Raw genomic sequence first — 16,432 nt, forward strand, 5'->3', positions numbered from 1 at the left:
ACTCCAAGCCACGTAATCGACAGATTTGGCTGGCTGGCGGTTCAATTCTAACCGAAAAAGAAAATAACAAAAAGCAATCTTGAAAGGTCAACAAAGTACGCCATATAAGTATAACAGAGAGGGAAGATAAAAAAGGATGTACAATATATTTTTCACATTTTTTTATGTTTGACGTTTTACCGTTACGCAACAGGCGTTACGTTTTATTACTTTTGTAAAGCTCCAAGCACTAATGTAGCCGGATATTTCGCAAAAACCGGCTTTCTAGCAGCTTTTTATAGGCATATTGAACTATGCTGCACGATATGGTGTGCACCATTGGCTAATAAAAAGCTAGATTTCTGCTTCTTTAAGTGCTCACTGGTTACTTGGGTATCATCGACGTGACTTTCGGCAGTCCTGGTCTGATAGGAGACTGGAGGGTAGACAATGGCTACACTCACAGTGACCATCAGGCGGTCCGCTATGGTGTCGGTCAGATAATGAGGCGGCAGGCGGCGTGTAGAGCCGACACCCGTGGATGGAAGACATCATACTTCGATGCCGAAGTATTTGTGGAAGCGATCCGAAGAGAGTGCAGTGATCGCGGTATGCCCGATCCGAACGCTGATCATTTGATTGAGGTACTGTCGCGAGCGTGCGACGCTATCATGCCTAGGAAAAGCCGACCTAGGTATGGGAGGTCACCGGCTTACTAGTGGACAGCTGAAATTGCGGAACTCCGCGGCGCGTGCTTTCGTGCGAGGAGAATTATGCAAAGAGCTCGTTCGGACGAAGGTAGGCTGAATGTCGAGTAGCACTTGTTGCTGCACCCGTCGGGTGATGCCTACAGGGTCGTAATGGCAAAGATCAAGGGCGTGATGGCACCCGCAGAGCGATCGCCGGAGATGCTGGAGCGGATCATCGAGGGCCTCTTTCAGCGCCACGAGCCAAGACCCTGGCCTCAGGCCGGTGAGTCATCCCACGGCCGACGTTCCAGTATCTCAGACCATAGCTTAGGATGGTCGGCCTCCCAGCCGAACACCCAAAGTAACGTGGGCGACGGCGGTTTAGAGGTCGGGGAGAAAGCGTCGGTTACGAACAAGGAACTCATTGAGATCGCTAAATCTCTAAAGGTGAGCAAGGCACCGGTACCAGACGGAATCCCGAATTTGGGTATTAAAGCGGCTATTTTGGAGGCTCCCGAATTATTCGGAGCAGTAATGAGTAGATCCCTGATGGAAGATGGCCACTTCCCGGATAGATGGAAGCGACAGAACCTGGTCCTATTGCCGAAGCCGGGAAAACCTTCGGGTGTCCCCTGGTCATATAGGCCGATCTGTCTGCTCGATACTGCCGGCAAGATGCTGGAGAGGTTTATCCTTAACAGACTCGTACAGTACATGGAGGGTACAAACGGTCTGTCAAGGAACCAATTCGGCTTCCGAAAAGGCAAATCTACGGTGGATGCAATCATCTTGTCTGTCACTAAAACAGCCGAGGTGGCAATCCAGTCCAAGAGGACAGGGGCCCTATTCTCAGAGTCACCTCACCTCACCTAACGGCTCCTCGTTTGATTTGTACAGTCACCCAGGTGAGCGGAGTCACTCAGGTGACTGTGAGGATCGCAAATTGTCACCTCACCTAAAAATTTATAGGGCAATAGGGCCCCAGGTATCCATTATTGCGCACAGGGTGGCAACTACCTGGAAAACCTGGAATAATTAGGGAACTTCAAATAATCGAACCCTGAAATAATTAGGAAATTTTGCACAAATTCCTGGAATTTTTCAAACAACCGCAATGATCGATTCATTGAGCAGCCAAGCACACTTCGAAATCGATAAAGAAGTACGACGCACTAGCGATAGAATGAATCATCCTACTAATGACCCTACCTGTCACGTTACGATTTTTAGGATCTGACTTGAGCCCAAAGGAGTAGAAGCCAATCAATCTATGTAAAGTAAAATAATCCGCGTTGGATAAAAAGTTGAACGGCGAACGGTGCTATTAAGTAACAAAAATATTTCTTAGAACGCGCGGCCCAGTTTGCCAAGAACGCGTAGCGAAATTATAATTAAACAGAAGCTCAATTAAACAGCTTTTTCGCATGACTTGTGGCTTAGAGAATGAAAATCAAACATGAACATTTTCGCGTGTCATGCAGAAAAAACACCACGGCGGGTTCTAGAGTTAACCGCAATGAGCGCTATAGAGTTCGGTACTGCGAGAAGATGAGAGTGCGACCGACACTCTCCGCCAAATCAATTGTGTTTATCACTTTTTCACACTCCGCTTGGGCATGAGCTTGCGAGTTAACTTGCGCGGGAAACAGAACGAATAAGGAACTCACGTGCGGAAAGTAATTTTCCAGTCAGCAGAATAGGAGAAAGCGATTAGAGAACCCGCCTTGGGAAATAGAGTAAGTGGGGAACTTTCTCCATTTCGGTAGGTTGGGTTGGACCCGCTGTATGGGGAAAATAATAAGGCAAAATATATAAGAGTGGTTCTTGACAAGTCTAGCAGGATGGTTGGCACACGAAGAAAACGCAAAACTTTTCCATTAGACTTTATTTTAGAGTTAAACTTTAGCTGACATCGGAGGCTAGAAAACGAATATTAGCTCGAAGAGAAATTGTGGTCACTTCGTCAGGTATGAAATTTGCTAATAATAAAAAGCGGCGTAAAACCACTTGATCGTGAAAGTGTAAGTCATTTCAGAATGTCGCAAAACATTTAAGTCTCTTGTATTGAAAGCAAGAACCGCACATTCAATGGTCATTGAAGACAACGAATTTCGTAACAAGAATGCTGAAGGAACAGCAGCTACTGCTCTAGAAGAGAATACGGGATGTGAAAGCACAGATGGAAGTGAGTAATTTGGACGAGAAAATTTTGATAACTGGATAATTTTTCTTACTTCCTCGTTGATAGAAAAAATAATTCAAATATGAATGAGCGAAACACATTTTCAGTTAAAATTATATCGCAATATGAAACCCGGAATTTTATTAAACACACCTGGAAAAATCAGGGAATTTTGTTTTCCGTATCGAGTTGCCACGCTGAGCGCAGTTTTCACGCTCGACGTGAGAAATGCGTTTAATAGCGCTAGCTGGAACTCCACAGCCAACTCGTTTCGGAACGTCCAAGTGCCGGCGCCGCTGTACAGGGTTTTGGAAAATTATTTCTAGAATCGTGTGCTATGCTACAATACGGAGGAGGGTCAAAAGTGCGTTCCAATCACCGCAGGGGTTCCCCAAGATTCCATACTGAGACCGGTGTTGTGGAACGTCATGTATGACAACACGGAGCGAAAAAGCTCCAGTTTGTTTCAAACAAAATGATTGTTGCTTTAAGCCTCAATAAACTATTTTTATAACAACCTGAAAATATTGTTGTTTCAAAACGAGATTCTGTTTGAATCAAGAAAATAACAGTTTTGAATTAAATGTAAAGTATTTTTAAATTTGAAGTTAACATTGATATAACAATAAATATTTTCATTTCAATCATACATTTCAGTTTGAAACAAAACGAAATTTTTGTTTGTGCGTAAAACAACCATAAATATGGTTGAAACTACATTTTTATTCTCCGTGAAGGTGTTGAAGCTAAAATTCCCGGTAGGTGTTGTGATTGTTGGACATCACCTTGGAAGTCTACGGTGAATCTATCAGAGAGGTTGAGTTGACGGCTGCCCACTCTATAAGCATTGTTGAAGATTGGATGCGCTCCAGGAAACTGGAGCTAGCGCATCATAAAATGGAGGTTATCGTCGTGAACAACCGCAAGTCGGCGCAGCAAGCAAATATCAGCGTCGGGGACTGCACTATTTCGTCAACGCGGTCTTTAAGACCCTGGGAGTCATGGTCGACGACAAGCTCAAGTTCGGAAGCCACGTCGATTATGCCTGCAAGAAGGCTTCCACAGCTATTTCGGCATCGTCTCGTATGATGTCTAATCGTTCTGCGGTATATACATCAAGCGAAGGCTTTTAGTCAACGTGGTCCAGTCTATACTTAGGTATGGCGGACCGGTGTGGTCATCGGCGTTAGGAGCTAAAAGCTACCTAGGTAAGCTGGAAAGTACCTATCGTGTATCGTGTTCATGTACTTGAGAGTGGCGAGTGCGTATCGCACAGTTTCATATGACGCAATCTGCGTCTTAGCGGGTATGATTCCTATTGGCATCATCATCAGTGAGGACGTAAAGTGCTTCAACCATCGTAGAACTAGAGGCATACGGAGTACCACAAGATAGGCCTCGATGACAATATGGCAGCGGGCATGGTCTGATTTCACAAAGGCCGGTGGATACACCGACTTATTCCGGAAGTATCCGGGTGGGTCAACAGGCGCCACGGCGAATTCAACTACTTCCATCCGACACCGATTCTATCAGGGTATGGTTGTTTTAGACAGAATCTGCACAAGTTCGGGCACGCGGAGTCCCCCGCGTGTCCCGAATGCCTGGATGTTGAAGAAACTACAGAATATGTTTACTTCCGGATAACTTAGTCCAAAGGATGTGTTCTAGTTCGGACGTCTGGGGAGCGGTCAATGCGGCAGCTACCCCGATTGTACTTGACCTACAAAACCGCTGGAGAGCCGATCAACGGCGAGTAAATAGCCTAACTACCATAGTCCAGTAGTTATCTAAGAGGGTGCGTTAAGCACAATAGCCCCTCCCTGAAGTAATACCGATAAGGTGGTGCCAGGGGGGATTGAGGCTATGTTGGGAATCGACACTTTCGGCTTTCGATCTACTTGTCTAACACCTCCACTGTATTACTGTCATTTTTCGTTCTATATAACCTCTTAATGCAAAACTGAATAAAAACGTGCTTTTTCTCTGAATGGTTTATAATTGATTCTTTCGGGACATTGCGGCCAATCTAAGAAACCTATCAGGTTATGTGCCCAGTTAACGTGAAATAAATGTTTTATGCGTGATCGTATCGTTTTTTTTGTGTATAAAAAATGTTGCGCGAATCGGAAGAACAAAAGGACCTGTTTCGGGTGCAGCTCTTCGATGGAACCAACTACCCAACGTGGAAATACCGAATGCAAGTACTTCTGGAAGAACATGATTTACTGGAATGCATTGAACGGGACTTTTTCGAGCGGGAGGAACTAGTAAAAGAAGAGGATTCTGCGCAACAGAAGCTCCAAAAGGAAAAGGAAACGGAAAAATGGAAGAAACGGGAACGCAAATGTACATCTCTTATTGTTTCGCGAATTAGTGACAGCCAGATCGAGTATGTACAAGGACACGACACCCCGAAAGCTATTTGGAATTGGCTCTCTCGAGTTTTTGAACGCAGAAGTGTAGCAAATAGAATACATCTAGGTAAACAGCTGAAAGAACTCAAATACGAGAGCGGTCCGTTGCAGCAGCATTTTTTAAAGTACGAATCCCTTGTTCGTCAGTTACGTGGAATTGGAGCTGTGATGGAGGATGTTGTTTTCGGGTTGCTGCTCAGTATGGGCGAAACGTATGGGACAACGGTAACAACATTAGAATCGTTTTCTGCTGAGATGCTTACACTGGAGTTTGTTAAAGGTAAATTATTGGATCAGGAACTAAAACACAATGGAACGAGTGCCGATTCTGTTACACCAAAGCAGGAACCAGCAGCGTTTGGTAGTAGCATAAAAAAGAAGAGATTGAAGTGCTTTTATTGTCAGAAAGAAGGACATAAAGCATTTGACTTCCCGGAAAAACAGAAGAAGAAAGAGGAAAATTCTAAGTCAACAGCTCATTTTGCAGAAGAAAATGAGGGTGTGTGCTTTATGAGCGTGAGCAGTACGATTAAAACAAAAAAAGATCTTGTGGTTTGTGGATTCCGGCGCATCAGACCCAAGTAACCAGTGAGTACTTAAAGAAGCAGAAATCTAGCTTTTTATTAGCCTATGATGCACACCATATCGTGCAGCATAGTTCAATATGCCTCTAAAAAGCTGCTAGAAAGCCGATTTTGGCGAAATATCCGGCTACATTAGTGCTTGGAGATTTACAAAAGTCATAAAACGTAACGCCTGTTGCGTAACGGCAAAACGTCAAACATAAAAAAAAGCGAAAAATATATTGTACATCCTTTTTTTATCTTCTCTCTCTGTTATGCTTATATGGCGTACTTTGTTGACGTTTCAAGATTGCTTTTTTGTTATTTTCTTTTTCGGTTAGAATTGAACCGCCAGCCAGCCAATCTGTCGATTACGTGGCTGGGAGAGGAGGAGCTGGGCAACGCCTTTACCAGTTGATCTGTAAACGGTAGTTGCGAGTCAGCTGCCAATAGCTCTACTTAAATTACCGAAATTCTTAACTCGGATGTTTGATATGCTTATCAAGGCGGAATGAAGGGAAATATTTTGTTTTTCACATTTCTTCCATCAGTTGCGCATTTTGGAGAATTACCTACCTTTTATTTTCTTTTTATGTGATGGCATACATGTATAGAAATATTTCTTGCATATTATCCGTATGCATATGCCCTATAGATTTGTGTTGATGTTTATTCAATTGACGGTGCAGGATTTTGCGTAAGATAAAAAGGGAGGGAAGCATTTTTTTCTGTTATCACACGTACGTTCGCAAGGAGATTTCCTGCAAGTGTGAGCAGTGTTCAAAATCTCTTTTGATGCCGGTAACGGCAATAAAGCTCGCTTAGAGCATCTAATCAGATTTTCATAGTGCTTCAAGTAAATTTTAATTTAGCATTGAGAATGCCATTTTAAAGCTGCTATGCTTTGACAATGCTGAATTATATCTGGCAGCATGTAACTTGCAAATATAGAGCAGCTTTCAAGCTTAATTCAGTGCTTAGCGGTTACCTGGGGAACATATATACCCTTATTCTGCGAGGCGAGTGACGTGACTATGTTGCAGTCACCGCGAATCAGGTGACAATTGTCACCTAGGTGACTCGCCTTGTCACTTAGGTGACAAGGGTTTCTTACCTAGGTGACTCGACTCGCCGTGGCGAGTCACGGCGAGTGACAATTGTTGTATTGAGTCATGTGACTCGCAGAATAAGGGTAATAGTGAATGATCGTAATCTTTTTATAGAGCTGAAACAGCTGGAACGTCCGATGGAGATTGCTGTGGTTAAAAATGGAGAGAGTATATTGTCGCGAAGTACACCGGTACTGTGTTAGTAAATTCTATCGTTGGGAAAAATAATCGCGAATGCCGAGTTAAAAATGTACTTTTCGTTCCTGAAGCAAGATGCAACTTGTTTTCCGTTAGAAAAGTTGAAAGCGCTGGAATGTTGGTGATGTTTCAAAACGGGACTGTCAAAATCTTGAATGGTTCAGATGTTGTTGCTATTGGTAATCGTGGAAATCTGCTATACGAACTCGAATTTTACATGGTTGACGGTGCGACCGACGCGTCGTTATTGTATTCGTGCGGAGAAATTTGAAAGTGTAACGAGTTGTGGCATCGGCGATATGGTCACCTTAGTCAGAAGAATTTGACGTCAATTATTCGGAACGAAATAGTCGAAGGTTTAACGAAATGGCCAGAGGATAGATTTCATGATGACTCTACTTCTGTGTTTTGCGAATCGTGTATTAAAGGGAGACAGTTAAGAAAGCCTTTCGATAAGAAATACGATGGAAAACGATCATCGCGCGTGCTGGAGCTTATTCATACCGATGTGTGTGGGCATGTAACACCAGTGAGCCACAACGGAATGAAATACTTTGTGAGTTTCATCGACGATTGGAGCCGATTTGTAAAAGTGTATCCTATTGCTACAAAAGATGAAGTGTTGCGGTGTTTTGTGGAATACACGGCAGTCGCGGAAGCACAATTCTTAAAAGAATCTCGCGTGTTCGCTGTGTCAATGGCGGTGAGTATCGCAGTATTGGTTTTGATAAATTTTGTAGTAAGAAAGGCATACAAGTAGAATATACAGTACCCTATACCCCAGAACATAATGGACTCAGCGAACGGATGAATCGCACACTGGTTGAAAAAGCTCGGTCAATGTTGATAGACGCAGGAATTAGTAAAAGTTTTTGGTGTGAGGCGATAGAGACGGCAGCTTTCCTTACTAATCGGAGTCCGGCGAGTGCGATTGACCGAAACAAAACACCATTTGAATTATGGAATGGTTGCAAACCCAATGTGTCTGGTCTCCGTGTGTTTGGATGTGCGGTTTATTGCCATATTCCTAAAGAACTTCGGAGCAAACTCGATGAAAAATCTTGGAAAGGAACATTCGTTGGTTACGTTAAAAACGGATATCGTGTGTTCAATCCAAAAAGAAATTAGGTGGAAATCGTTCGAGATGTAGTGTTTGATGAAAAACGTAGTAATGTTTCATTGAAAAGTGAGGGCAAACAGCTTCATTGTGACCTCGATATGGATTTAAGTATTTTGCAAAAGTTCTGATGAAGATTTTGAAAGTATTTCTAGTTCTGCCGATGTACATGCAAGAGGAGAGTCGGAAGTTATGAATAGGGAAGCAGAATCGATTGAACAATACCGCCGTATACCAAAGGTACCTGTGTGGCAAAAGGATTATGATATGAATTTTGCAGGTTACGCTTTAAACGCGATGAACTTTGTTGATAACCTTCCAGATACACTACATGAAATGCGTGAACGTGATGGTTGGCCTATGTGGCAAGCTGCTGTAACAGAGGAAATGGATTCATTGAACAGAAATGGAACATGGATTTTGACAAAACTACCTGAGGGCAAAAAACCAATATCTTGCAAGTGGGTTTTTAACATAAAACCGGGCGTTGATGGCAAGCAAAATCGGTACAAGGCTAGATTGGTGGCTCGTGGATTTACGCAACGATACGGTTATGACTATATGGAAACATATGCGCCAGTGGCCAAATTAAATACTTTACGGGTAGTTTTGGCAGTCGCAAATGAACAACAATTATTAGTTCACCAGATGGACGTACGTGCTGCTTTCTTGAATGGGCGTTTGGAAGAAGAGATTTTTATGTTACAGCCAGAAGGGTTTCAGCAGGGGACAGATTTGGTTTGTCGATTGCAGCGTTCTATATATGGTTTAAAACAGGCCTCTCGGGCATGGAACGATCGATTTCATTGTTTTGTGGTCAACATTGGTTTTAAACGGAGCGATAACGATGCTTGTCTATATGTACGCAGTTCTGGAAAAGATAAAGTTTTTCTCGTGTTGTATGTCGATGATATACTTGTTGTGAGCCACAATCTGACCATAATTAGTGAAATAAAGAATCGCTTGTCTAAGGAATTTGAAATGTCAGATTTAGGTGAAGTAAACAGTTTTCTCGGGATGCGCATAGTACGTGATATTCAAGGAAAGGTATTGCGAATTGATCAACGTGGATATTTGGAAAGATTACTGCAAAGGTTCGGCATGCAGGATTGTCGACCGGTGTCAACGCCAGTTGAATGTCATTTAAAATTGCAAAAAGGCGAGGAGCAGAAACGAACTGACAAACCGTACCGAGAATTGGTGGGTTGTCTTTTATATGTTACTCTCGCTACCAGACCAGATTTATCATCTGCGATAAATTACATGAGCCAGTTTCAAAGCTGTCCGACTGAAGAGCATTGGACTCATCTGAAGCGAATCCTGCGATACGTAAAAGGGACTTTGGATCTTGAATTGGAATATTGTAGCGACAGTCTTCGCATTCCTTTGACGGGATATAGTGATGCCGATTGGGCCAATGACGTCAGCGATAGACGTTCCGTGACAGGATACTTATTTAAGGTGTTTGGATGCACCGTTGCCTGGTTGACTAGGAAACAACCAACGGTGTCCCTTTCGTCAACTGAAGCTGAATTCGTTGCCTTATGCACTGCTGCGTGCGAAGGGGTTTGGTTGGTGCGTTTGTTATCAGACATTGGAATCGTGACGGATGGACCGGTAGTGTATCATGAAGATAATCAGTCATGTATCCGTATTGCGGAAGAACCTCGTGATAACCGGAGAATGAAACATGTGGATGTGAAATACTTTTTTATTCGTGAATTGGTTCAAAAGAGACAAATAAGTATTGAATATGTGTCTTCTGAGGAGCAACAAGCTGATATACTAACAAAAGGATTACCTGTAGCTGCGTTTAGGAGACTGCGAGATAAACTAGGACTTAAACCAATACGAAATTGAGCAGGGGTGTTGGGAATCGACAATTTCGGCTTTCGATCTACTTGTCTAACACCTGTATTACTGTCATTTTTCGTTCTATATAACCTCTTAATGCAAAACTGAATAAAAACGTGCTTTTTCTCTGAATAGTTTATAATTGATTCTTTCGGGACATTGCGGCCAATCTAAGAAACCTATCAGGCTGGAGACTCGAGTAGGGTTTTAGTGGGTCCGGATCCTCAGGCCCCATTAGATTTCCCTACTCGTAGAAACGAAAGAAAAAGCTCGATTGCTGCAGCTTCCGCGGCATAGCACTAGTAAATGCCGCCTACAAGGTACTCTCCCTGATCATGTTACGACGATTGTCACCGATAGCACAAGGGTTCGTATGGAATTATCAGGCGGGCTTCATGAGGTCCCGCGCCACTACGGTTCAAATTTTTACCATCCGAAAGATCTTGCAGTTGCAGAAATGTCGGCAGTACGACGTGCCCACTGGGATCCCCCGCAGGTCACGATTTGAACCACCCAAATGCATTCAATTGCATTTGAATCTCCGTAATCTGGCGAGATGGACCAACCATGGTCTTAGCCAACAAAACCCCAAAACAAAAAAAAAGAATCTCCGTAATCTCTCGTCTCTCATTGTTAATTAGAAATTGGCATTACGCGAGAAATGTTTGTCGAGCTTCAAATTTAAAATCACGCGATGCAAAATGATCTCGTTAAAGAAAAGAACTGCCCAACTAGCAACTACCCTAACGAAAGTAAGACGACTCACATCCCCAGAAATGCTTGTCTTTACCCTTGCAGCAGAAAATATGTACAAGTTTGCCTTTGACTAGAGATGCCAGATCATTTTTAAAAAGGATGTTTAAGAAACGTTCATAAAGTTCATAACGCAGGTTTTAATGATTTTTAAAACCCTCCCCATGCTTGGTCTCCCCCGCTCCTGCCACATAACGCTATTTTGTACAATGAACTGCCGACCATGCGTTAAACAGCAGGGTTATTTTCAAACAGAGGAAAAACAAAACTAAAAGTTAGAGTAAAATTTTGCTCTCTAACAACGATGTCTGCGCAACTGGCATCGCTTTCGCACTGTCAAAGAAGAAACACGCAACCTGTCAAACACCTCTCTTCGTCGTCTTCGTCGTTCGTTGTGCTCGTTCATTCATCGGGTTGCTTTGATTGCTTTGCTGCTAGAGCTAGAGCTACTGAACTGACTGATGGTTCGTTCGAACAAGTGTGTTTTGTTCTTCGCGAAATTCAGACAGTCACACGCGTACGCATATTTCGTCTCGTTTCGATACGCGAAATTAATATTTTGTTTGGATAAAATTGTGCAAAAAAGATACAGAAACTAAAAAACAGTAGTGATTTGGGCAGATCCTAAGTGCAAGTGCGATTGCCGTGGTCGTCGTCGTTGTCGCTATCGGGCTTTGGGGTGCGGAAATCGAATCGTGTCCTCCACCGTCGTGGTTATAAACTGATTAGATTGCATTGCACACAGTGAATGAATTCAGTGAATGATCATCATCGCCGTCATCATCATCATATCTAGTTTGATTCACCCTGCTGCTTGGCAAAGCCAAAAGAAGGGTGTTGTTTCTTCGGGTCGCGTCCCTCCGGGAAGCAGGAATCTCGGTGATATTTCGGGAGTTGTCCACACTCTATACTGCTGGGTGGTGTCGTGGTGAGCAGGCATTGCGTTGCGTTGGTGTTGTCCGTCCGTGTGCGCTGACTGGCTATTCGGCGTTCGTAAATTATATGCAAAAATTATCGATGTTGATGTTATTCATAGTTCGGAGCCATAAAAGTCTATTGCGAAGTGAAGAAAAAAAATCCTGAATGGTGGTTGTTCGATCCGCTTAGGCAGGCAGGCAGGCGAAAGGTGTGTTTCAAACAGTGTTTATTATACGATCACAGAAAGGTTGAAATTCCATTCGGGAATTGTGTATAATCATCTGGTCGATCTTCTCGGTAATCATCATCACCGTCATCGTCATCGATGTCACTTTTTTGTTGATGAACAATCTGAGCAGTGTGTTTCTCACCAGCCTACTCAGTCCGTCCGTCAGCCAGCCAGTCAGCGTGTGTTGTGTTGTGTTGTGCAGTGGAAGAATTTCACGACGCGTTGGTGTTGGTGTAAGGGCAGGCGCAAGAAAGAGTAAATAAATAATAAATAGGAGAAGAGCCTTTCCGCGTGAGTGAGAAGAGGTGGTTTGTTTACACTATATAGGGTGGGTGTATAGGAAAATAAGCGAAGAAAAGTGGAAATTCAGTGCGCTCCGACTCCGCGGAACGGAAACACGAAGGCGGGAGCTGCAGTTGTGGTGCTCTCTTCCAGAGAAGGAGGAGGATGGTGATATTTGCTGGACGGCACTTTTAAAGGTAAATATTTGCTCGACAGTTGCTTAGATTAGCGCTAAATTTTACAGTGAAATTACCCACTTTAAATCGTAAATCATGGCTTAGTGAGCATTTTTTTCAATTTCTAAAAAAAGTCTTACAATGAAGTATAGATATTGAATGTTCATTATTATTTCCTCGTCTACAGAATTAATCTGCAAATCAGGACAGGATGGATGCTTCCAGAGGACACTTTCTAAATAGTCACGGTAAATATCAGAACACTTTTATATTACATGCTTTTTACAAAGAACAAGGCCAAAAGACCGGCTAGTTCGATGCTCCTCGATCTGGGAGGCAAACCGTTGTACACTTGACTGGAATCAGTCTATAAAAGTCTAATCACTATTACGAACAACGGTAACAACAGCAAACGGTGGAACACTGACTCGGCAACTGGAAGCAGGAACAGGCAGCGGAGGAGATACGCCTCAACCTCCCATAGGAAAAGAAAGACCATTAGTAATCGATTTTAATGGGCGTCGGGTTGGTTAGTTTGCGTTGAAATCGTAACGGCGGGTGGATCTATTTTTAGCAAGCGTTCGACGCACACACACACACAGTGCAAATGGTTGTCTCCATGCGATGGGCCATTTCCGCCGAGCGAAACCAGCAGACGGATAAAGCTTCTCCCGGTTTGCAATGGGATGTGGCAAGGATGGTATGTTTTGATTTTCTTGCACAGAGAACAATGTAGCTAGCGCCCCAGCAGCCTATAGTCAAGTGCAAGTCAATTTTCTCCCCAGAAGGATGGAAGCACGGGCCCAAAGTGCCTTCCGATGCGGGCGACAGTGAATAACAGGCTGACAAACAAATATTGTTTATTGGTTTTGTGCTGTTTATCTCATGTGCTATTTTCGTCGGCTGCCTGGAAACGACGGGCCCGGAAACTTAGTTCTGCATGATCTTCTGCCTGCGCTGGTGACTGGGTTGGTATGTACAATGCAAAGGAGTCGAATCTATATGATTTCTTTATTTGCTTTAAAGCATAGAAAAATAGGCTTATAAATGTCAATCAATGTAGTTAGGCAGGCCTAAACGAAAAGCGAATTCCTAAAACATATCCCAAATAAACCTTACTGCAGTCGTGCTAGTTGTCATGTTCTAGCAACATCGATTCGTGTAATAAATCTTGTTCTTTCAGTGGCACGTGTATTGCGGATTTTTCTACGGAACATCTCCTCCAGCTTTGTGTTGAAAAAAGCAATTGAACCGGTCGACCATCATCATCATCATCACCGTCGTCGTCTTTCCTCGAAGGCGAAAATAGTCATCAGATCGGCAGAGACGAGGGAGACGACGATGGTAGCAGCAAAAGTATTCCACTAACCTTGAAAATAAATACTAACATATATTTTTCGCTACCTTCCTTAGCCTGACAGGTCTGGTGTACGACATCAGGGGGGAGAGAGAAAGACCTCCGAACGATTTTTCATCCCTGGCTACTTATTTCTTGCAGACACAGCACCACACGCCGACTGGGATGAGGGTGAAGAGGTTCAGCTTGTTTCCATAGCCTGAATATATGTAATAACTGCTGTTCCCTCAACCACTCTTTCCGTTTGTGGGTTGCTTTGTCCCCAACATTGTCGTTGGCATGTTAGGTTTGCATTTACGTTAGTTATGTATTCAAATAAGTGAAAATAATAGCACAAATTGTTTGCCCAACAACGTTCGCATATTGTGCGCGAGCTATCCACTCTGGCTGATCATCATCAGCCCCGTAAACATGCTTCATTTCACTTTATAAATAAATCTGTTTATAAATAAACGCTTCCATTGCATCAGGTAGCGACGATAAAGTAAATGTACACTTGAACGTTTGATCGTGTTTTTTTAGCTTTACTTCGCCTGCAGAGAAACGCGCCACAGTGCTTGCTTGCTGTGTGTATACATTTCTCGCGCAAACACGATAAAAAGATGTGTTCCCGGATGCCCTCCTCAGCGGCAACCAAAGAACCATCACCATCGTGTCATCGATAAATATGCATATAAATAAAACGCCCCGAGTCGAGCGTACGGCGATGTTTCGCAGTTTCGGATGTTTGGTCAAGTGTTGGCATTCTAATTGCGTGCCGGTGTGGGGCCGGACTGGTTGGCCGGTGACAACGGTGGGGTTTGCCGTTTCGCTTTTTTTTTGTTGCTCCTACGCTACCCCGTTCTAAATATACACCGGGACAGTAAAAAGACGCCGTCGAGCGAGAATAGTGTAATCAAATAATAACGTTAATTGGTGTCACCAGTTTGACTTCTGACATGGGGCAGAGCTCCCGAGATGGTCGACCGAGTTGTTCTATAAAAGCAGTAGTAGCAGAAGTTGGCTCTGAAACTCCGGAACAAAAACTATGTAAATGCTGCAATCCACCCACGCAGGTGGAGGCGCTCGGTGGTCAACTAGTACTAGCATATATGCGAGGAAGAGAGAGAGAAAGAAAAAACCTGATTTGTCATCGATTTCCGGTTTTGCATATTTCACTGCCATCATCAGCGTCGTCGTTGCTGCTGTCGTCGCTCGTTCGGCTCGCTGGCCAGTACAGTAGTCGTCACGATGGCCGCCGGTTCGGCCGGCTTGCCCGCCTGAGAGTGAAGGGAGAAAAACTTGCACCACCAATTCGGTGGCTACGGATGGGAGATGTCCTTCAAAAACGAGAAGCAAACGAAGCAAAAAAAAACTATATAAGTAGGAAAAATGGAAGACAGCCAGTTTATTCTTGGCTATGCGGAGAAGATGCTATAAATAACGAATGTGTGAATGGGACCGATGGGTCGAGGGAGACCCGCTCGTTGCCGAAAGGGGGGACGACTGAAGTAGCTACACGTGTACGTGTGATGATGGGGTGATGGTGGGGTATGGGAACGGGGCAGGCAGGAAGTTCGGGGGAAAACAGAAATGTTTTTCGCGAAATTTGCGACTCAATCGCGGGGAAACATAGGAATGTGAAGCTGGATGGAATGCTCGTTTCATAACGGAATAATATGACATTTGATTGCCAAATGTTTTCCTCCTCGATTGAAATAATTTCAAACGCTATATTTGCTGAACTTTTCCTCCAACCTTTTGCTACTACACGACATACACTCAGTTTAGCCAAATATATCGAAAATAGCTTGCCCGTTCCTCCACACATAGGTTGGAGGAGCGAAGGAAAGTAAACAAATTTTTCCCGGATCTTTTTGACGCTTGAAAGTGCGCCAATCGGAACGGAACTGGTTTTTATTTCCATCATGGATGAATGAACCGTCAATCTATTTTTGCCTGCACCGCACCGGCACAGCATCCCTGAGCTGCCAGCTGGTGAGCTGGTGAAGTTGCTGTTCAAAAAAAAAGAATTGCTAAATGGTGTTGGGATTCATCAATTCTCAATCAGTACCGGTTCGGAAAATGGAGTTTAACTCGAATGATAAGTCTCACTCTCGCTGCTTCCAATTTAAAAGGCCTGAAGGCCTCTTCCACTGCTTTTCGATTGATTCCATTTATATCGATGTCATCGGAAAAACTAAGAAGCATGTGAGATTTCGTGATAGTCCGGTTTATTTCCACGTTTAACCTTCGTATTGCACCTTCCAAGGCAATGTTAAGTAGTAGGTTAGAGAGTGGATCACTTTGCTTGTTGACGCATGATTTTGACCCATCCTGCGTCGCACGAATCAGCTTAACTAGTTTCAGCGGAACACTATGTTCTAGCATTACCTACCACACCTCATTACGTTTGATTGAATCGTACGCCGCCTTAAAGTCCACAAACAGATGATGAGTCTGCTAGTTGTACTTCCGGAACTTGTCTAGTAACTGACGCTCGTACCGTCCTTCCTAGCAGCTTTGACGTTTTTCAGTTCACTTATTGCCTTCTTAACCTCCTCCTATGGTTGCGCTGCTTAGCCTGAGCCCACAATTCTTATCCTTTCCATTCTACAACGTATGGAAGT

General features: G+C 43.6%; 1 protein-coding gene across 2 annotated transcripts in view; it reads left to right on the plus strand.

Annotated features, from left to right (window-relative positions):
• Positions 1-11,333: 11,333 nt before the first annotated feature.
• The window catches only part of LOC128737410 (histone deacetylase 4), a 173,130-nt gene continuing 168,031 nt past the window's right edge, over positions 11,334-16,432 (plus strand). Inside the window, exons 1-3 of one of the 2 annotated variants that reach the window (XM_053832042.1) lie at positions 11,334-11,987; positions 12,211-12,487; positions 12,654-12,714. In XM_053832042.1, the coding sequence (XP_053688017.1) occupies positions 12,678-12,714 (37 nt within the window). In that variant the 5' untranslated portion in view covers positions 11,334-11,987; positions 12,211-12,487; positions 12,654-12,677. Of the gene's footprint in view, positions 12,488-12,653; positions 12,715-16,432 lie in introns of both variants that reach the window. The other variant, XM_053832065.1, reaches the window with a different exon arrangement.

The sequence above is a fragment of the Sabethes cyaneus genome, chromosome 1, assembly GCF_943734655.1.
Source record: "Sabethes cyaneus chromosome 1, idSabCyanKW18_F2, whole genome shotgun sequence".
Classification (NCBI taxonomy): domain Eukaryota; kingdom Metazoa; phylum Arthropoda; class Insecta; order Diptera; family Culicidae; genus Sabethes; species Sabethes cyaneus.